Here is a 6,608-nt window from a genome sequence, read left to right on the forward strand (position 1 = left end):
AGTATTGGTTAATTTTGGTGCACAATTGGGAGGTTGGTTTTGCTTGTGGAGCTTTGGTGAGGCTTGGAGCTAAGGTTGGTGGAGACTTCCAAAGAAAGGGCTCAATTGGTTTGGCTCTAAGAGGTACGGTTTAAGTTTCATTTAAGTACCGTATGGTGTGATGAGAATTCCTAGGCTAGATGCCCCTAGGATTAAGTTTGGATTGTGTAAATAGTTGGTACTAATATTTATAGTTGATATGTAATGTAAATTAATGATTGGGTTGAGAATTGTGTGAAATTGTATGTTTGGTGTGTTGAAAATTTGATGAATTGGATAATGAATATTGGTTTGTAAAATATGCATTTAAATTGTGAATTTGGGTCAGAGGCCAGAAAGAGGTAAGGAAGGTAAGTGATGTGTGTATTGTGTGATGTCATATGAGATTGAATGGATATTGAATATTGAGTGTGTGAATAAATGGGAGGAATTTGGAATAATAAGAAATTAGGAATTTAGGAGGGGAAAGTGATGAAATTGAATTGAATTGTGTAGATGAGGTAGGATTGGTTTTGGTTGAGTGTAATTATGTGAATGTGGTAGGGTTGTGGATATTAAGGAGTTGGATAAACGATGAAGAAAAATTGGATATTAAGGAGATGGATAAACAAGGAACAAAAACGATAAAAAAATTGATAATAAAAAAGATTGATAAACGATTACAATTATAGAATTGGTAGTTAAAAAATAAATTGATGATAGATTATTCAACCATTAATAATTTTAATATTGAAAAAGATAAGATTAGAGTATCTAAATCAAAATAAAAACTTAAAAAATTGAAGAGAGAATTTTAAAGATAAGATAGATGAAATAATAAAATAATAATTTATAAAAAAGAGGAGAAAAATTTAGAATGGCATATAGCACCGTACGTAATTCAATCGATTGAACTGTGAAACAACTCATATTGCTTTGCAAAATTGATTGGATAACACGATCAATCGATTGAATAAAAAAAAACTCACATTTTATAGCACAATTCAATCGATTGTGCACTACACCAGGAACGGAACACAATGGCGAAGAATTGGAGGCCCATCCCCTTGCCCCCACAAAACAAGTCCGTGGAAGCATATTCCCTTTGCATGCCGCAACATCAGCGGCGATTGAATCAGGAAACGCCGCCAAGGGTGAGGATCTAACCATATATAATTGAATTTCTGTTTTACCCCTTTCTACCTTATAATCCTTAATTGTTTCTCCCCAAATTTGCAGAAACCCGCGAAGAGTCCTCGGTAGCGCGCGAAACACTGCCTTCGCTACTCTACCACGCCACTGCTGCCGATTCATCGTCCTCTCTCTGCCGTCAAACTTTTGCCTCTCATCCACAGTTCCTGAAACCCATACTCCCTCATCCAAGGTGTGTGAAATCCTAACCTCTGCTCCACCTCGCGCCTCTGTGTGGGTTGTCAATTTGCGCAGTTTCCATCCGTGCTTCTCCCACTGACGTCAAACGAGCCCATCCCCTCGATCGTGCGTAAAACCGTTACACCCTCCTTCACCGTGCTCCAATCTCATCCATCACTGCCTCTCTCCTGTCACTGGTTTGTTTCTCCACATTGATGTTTCCTTCTTGTTTTCATTCTTGTTTCAGAATAGTGAAAAGAAAATTGTCTATATCTTTCATTAATTGGGGGTAATTGCTGCTGTTTAAAGTTAGGGATTTCAAGGTATTACTTTTTTTATTTGATTGGTGCGTCTCTGTTTTCGTGTTCATTAGGACTGTAAAATTGCACTAAGCAGAGAAGCTCACACTCTGATCAAGGTTAATTTTCTTTCAACTTTGTCATTTGTTATGAGTATGATGATTTTGATTAATTATTATTGTTCTAGGTATTATCTTATACCCATTAATTGATTCTCCACAACCGACACGCTAGCTAGTTTCTCCAACAACAAGCATTGTAAGATTAAAGTACCAACAATATTTCGGTAAGAGACATACAATCAGTAGTTTGAATAATCCATTGTCTGTTTCATGTTTTGTGGCAGTAAATGATAAATTAGACCTGTTGTATCTCTGCTTATACATATCTAATGTTTAATTCTTATTGATTATTGGTCCCTTGCTCCAAACACAATTTGATTTTGGAGGTTGCCTCTTGTGCCAATAGAAAATAAATTTATTGGATGGACATGTATGTAATAATGTTGTATCTTTGTTGCATTAAATTCTTGAGTTTTAAAAATGGTGATGTATATAGTTTTAAGAACTTATACATAAATAAAATCTATATTATTATGAATAATTTTTATAACAAAGTAATTTTGGAACATTGAAGTAATTTTTGTCGGTGGTTAGGCACTGCACGGTATAAGCAATGTTTGACCTTGGTTGCCATGAAAAGGGGGCCATATTAGTAATGCACTTGTGCCATGCTTATACAGTGCTACTCTCTTAACTCTAAGCATATAATAACAGATGAAAAATGGCCAAAGGACTAAGGTGATAGTGTCCCAATTCTTATATATTAAGCTGTTTTATTAGTGTCTTTTTCTTTCTTTTCAATTGGTGAAGAGAAGATACTGTTAAAGTAATTAACATATGTGTCATGACGCATATTTGAAATGCTCATATACATGATGCATGGGCTTCACACATAGCTTGTGCCTTTCTTTCCTCTCATCCTGTACCATTAATTAATTCTTGTACTAGTGTTTTCAAGTTAAACATAAAGTGGGGCTTTTGTTAAATAAGTAGTTATTTATAACCCATCTTTAAATACTCTTTGTTAGCTAGTAAAGAAGATTACACTATTTTTTTTAATTAAACAAATATTATACTTTATGCCAATCATTTGAAGTTACGATTTATCTCTTATAACAAGTTAATTTTCATTAAACAGTAAAATCCTTATTTTTTTAATTAATGTGGCATTTTAAACTTTATCTCATGTATGGAAGATGTTAGATAGAAGTTTGTTAAAATCTTTGTGAATGCAATTTGCTTGATCCGTTGAATCTCTTTGAAGATTTAATCTATCATTGTACAATTTTAATTTTATCTTGCTGCCTAGTTCCTGAGATTTTATCAGAGTATTTGGTTTATTGTGTTTGCCTCATCAAAAATAATATGGAAACTTCTTGATTATACTTTCTGTATATTGTGAACCCGATCTTAATTTATGTTTTGTAGCATAAACATTTAAAGGAGAAATAAAAGAGCCTGATAGGACACTAAACATAGTGCTGAAAATTTATTACTCATCTTGACCATATAATTGTGATAAGGTTTTATGTGTCTAAATTGATAAGTATGTGTCTTGTCTTGTATCTTGTTTTGGTTAAAGTGTATAATTAGAAAAGTCAAGTATGATCCTTTTTGAATGCTGTCCATCTTATTAACTAAAGTAGTACCCTTGCCCTTGCTTAATGATGAGAGATAAAGGAAAAAAACTTGAAATTTATTAAATTTTGGTTAGGGGATGTGATATTTGAAATTAGTTACATACTAAAATCCAATTCAACAAAAGAAAGGTAGTACATATTTTGAAAACTTGCAAGCAATGTATTTTAGAGGGAGGGAAAAAAGACTCTGGTGAAAAAATGGAAGAAGTTGGTAAAGTTTTAAATCACTAATGCATTATGCATGTTATCATTTGATTGATGAATGAAATGTTAAAATGAAGAAGTATTTCTAAGTTCTAACTAACATCTTAATAGTGATCCTTTATCCCATTTTCTATTTGTTTGCTTGGTAACCGTTGACTGTTATGTACAATAAAATAGTACAGAATAGAGAAGTGAGTAAAGTAACTTGATTGAAGGCATGCATATGTGAATTTTGTTGGAGTGATGAATTTTTTCTTCTTGCCCTGTCTTTTTTATCCTTATTTTTTATGTTCATTTTCATTGAACCAATTATTTGCACTTACATGGTAGAAGATAGGACAGGGAAACTATAATATAATATTGTTAGAAGTATATCTAAAATCACATATCTACAATTTCAAGATTCTATTCTCTATCCATTATGACTGTTTAGTTATATTTTTGTTTTAATTATTTTTTTGAACCTAACTTTCATTCCTATTTTCTTTTTCATTTTTTAAGGAAGCTTTTATTTTCTTTGCATTTTTTGAACTTGGAACCAGCAATTCTTTCTCCTAGTAATTTTTTAGAAAGCACAGAATTTTGCAATGAGTAAGCAACCCCCCTAATATCTTTCGTGTGCCCCATGTTATTCGGGATGTATTGTAACTTTATTTCTATTTCCACTGAGTTATTCTGCTGCCCCCTACATGGTTTTCCTTGCAGTAAATTATCGAATATTACTCGTGTATTACTCTCGTATTTCATAATTGTGATATACTGTTATTGGTTCTCCTAGCACATAACCTATTTTTTTAAGGTTTTTATTTTATTTTATGTCTTTGTTTAGTGTTTATTTATTTGTTTGTGCTATCTCATTAAAGTAGACATTGATAAGAGCTGTATTAAAAAGCCACGAGGTAGTGCTGAATATAGAGACGGTGTGAATAGATTCCTTGATCTAGAGTCTATGTTCAACATGATTTAGAGTCTATGTTATATATTAATTTCTCGCATGCTATCCACAACGGATACATATAAGGTATTATATTTGGCTTATAGATTTCGATGGCACAATCAAGCTGGCAAGACTAAGAGTGAGGGAGGCTATGGAACGGCCTAACGGTAGAAAGATCGTGCTCAGGTTCAACAATGGAAAGCAAGCAATTGGAAACGAAACTGGACTGTTGAGTGGCGTGCTTGGTCTGCTAGGATCTGACTTTGGAAAATTTCCTATCTGTGAGGAAAGTTCGCGTAAGATTACCACTAAGGACAAGGTTTATAACGAATGTGTCAAGGTAAAAGTTTATATCCCCTTTGAAGTAAAAGTGCTTATTTTTACAATTTTTGACAAATTGTTATTATCTGTATAGCAAATTTTTCACTTTGATGAAGATAGCGAAGGAACTATCAAAAAAAATATTTTGAAAAGTATGCAAAAGTCTTGGAAGGAAACAAGGTTGAGGTTGTATAAGGCTTTTTACGAGCCAACATTCACGACTGAACAAAATATTGATCACCGTCCGCCGGAAATCGATCGAGAGCATTGGAGATGGTTCCTTGACTATCGCGCCAAAGTTGAGACGAAGGTAATCTAGTATATCATTGGTACACAACAATACAATTTATGTTGCACTGAGTCTTTTTAAATCAGTTTCTAATCGCTCTTTGTCTCTACTAGACCAATAGGAGAAGTGCAAGAAAAATGCGAAGAATCGATCAAAACAACTATATACCCACACTGGCAGTTCGAAAAGCTTTGCACAGCGGATGAAAGAATCAGAGGAAGCTGCTTGAACTGCAGGCAGAGCTGGAAGGCGAAAAGTTGAGGAAGGCGATGGAGGATGAGGCAGCAGTAGAGAAGAAAAAGATGAAGGTGATGGAGAGTGCTATGATTTATCTGTTTCAACAGCAAGGTGAGGAGCTACCACCAGACATCGCTGCAGGGATGCGTTTCGTGGAATGATAGAGTGAAAAATAGAATATTAGGATTGGAGATATTTTAGATTTAAGCAAACATTTTATTGAATTAGACTGAGCAACTCTTTGAAAAAGATTTATTTTCTTCGTATTTTGATGAATATATTATTTTGTTTGGCTTATATTTCAATTTTGAAAATATTCACTCTTAAAATAATAAAAAATATAAAAAGAATAAAAAAAATAATTCAATAATATTTTAAAAAAATTATGCGTGTTTTTTTGAAAAATCCAAATTTCTTTTTTTTTTATTTTTCTTAAATTAGCGGCAGTTTTAAACCGCCGTAATGTAGTTCAAAGATTATAAAATCTGTTACATCTGGTGGTGGTTGCAAACAGCCGGTAACTGTGGCCGAAACTATAGTACCATTTAGCGGCAGTTTTAAACTGCCGCTAAATGTGCGCAACTTGGACATATCGAGGTAAATCGCGGCGGTTTAAAAACTGCCGGAAAATATGAAGCAAATCGTGTCAGTTTCATTTGGCGACAGTTTTCTATTGGTATGCCGCGAAATTTTGATTTAGCAGCGGTTATACCAGCGGTTGCTGAAAACCATCGCCAAACCCCATCCCGGTGTCCATATCCATGGCGGTCCAGTTAGCCGCTGGCATTTGATTTTGCGGCGGTTTAAAACCACCGCTAATCAAGAAAAAACCGCCGCCAATTCGCGCCTTCCTTGTAGTGGTGTAACAATTCCAATCGATTGTGTTACACTATCCATCGTTGAATTTTGAGAAAACTCATTCTACCGTGATTGTGTAATACGTCCAATTGATTAAATTACCAACAATAAATAAATTAGACAAAATTTAAACAACAATTCATAAATATCATAAAATTAGCCATTTTATTATAAAATGATTAAATAATCCAAATGTTAAGAGTCCCTCAAATCGTTCACCATGTAACCTTCATTGATTTCGTTGAAAGGGTACCTCCAATAGACAAGAATAGATAATATACGGGATTCTTTTTTAGAAAATTGATAACGTGTAAAATTGAGAGTGTTATCATTGTTGATTTGTAACTGTCATTATGTGCAAAATTTATTATC

The 6,608-nt window shown here is 33.7% G+C and overlaps 1 protein-coding gene across 3 annotated transcripts; it reads left to right on the top strand.

The window, feature by feature from the left end:
• The first annotated feature begins 1,019 nt into the window (after window positions 1–1,019).
• Window positions 1,020–5,675, top strand: LOC112743541 (uncharacterized). Of its 3 annotated transcripts, XM_072214326.1 has the most exons (7): window positions 1,020–1,172; window positions 1,258–1,586; window positions 1,763–1,807; window positions 1,876–1,974; window positions 4,636–4,871; window positions 4,947–5,162; window positions 5,255–5,675. In XM_072214326.1, the coding sequence occupies exons 5-7, from the start codon at window positions 4,683–4,685 to the stop codon at window positions 5,345–5,347; spliced, it is 498 nt and encodes a 165-aa protein (XP_072070427.1). In that variant the 5' UTR covers window positions 1,020–1,172; window positions 1,258–1,586; window positions 1,763–1,807; window positions 1,876–1,974; window positions 4,636–4,682; the 3' UTR covers window positions 5,348–5,675. The 3 variants fall into 3 exon arrangements, with proteins under 3 accessions (XP_072070427.1, XP_025648576.1, XP_025648575.1); XM_025792791.3 differs by lacking the exon at window positions 1,876–1,974; XM_025792790.3 differs by lacking the exon at window positions 1,763–1,807 and having other exon boundaries at window positions 1,025–1,172.
• The last annotated feature ends 933 nt before the right edge of the window (window positions 5,676–6,608 follow it).

This window comes from Arachis hypogaea, chromosome 14 (assembly GCF_003086295.3).
Source record: "Arachis hypogaea cultivar Tifrunner chromosome 14, arahy.Tifrunner.gnm2.J5K5, whole genome shotgun sequence".
Lineage (NCBI taxonomy): Eukaryota > Viridiplantae > Streptophyta > Magnoliopsida > Fabales > Fabaceae > Arachis > Arachis hypogaea.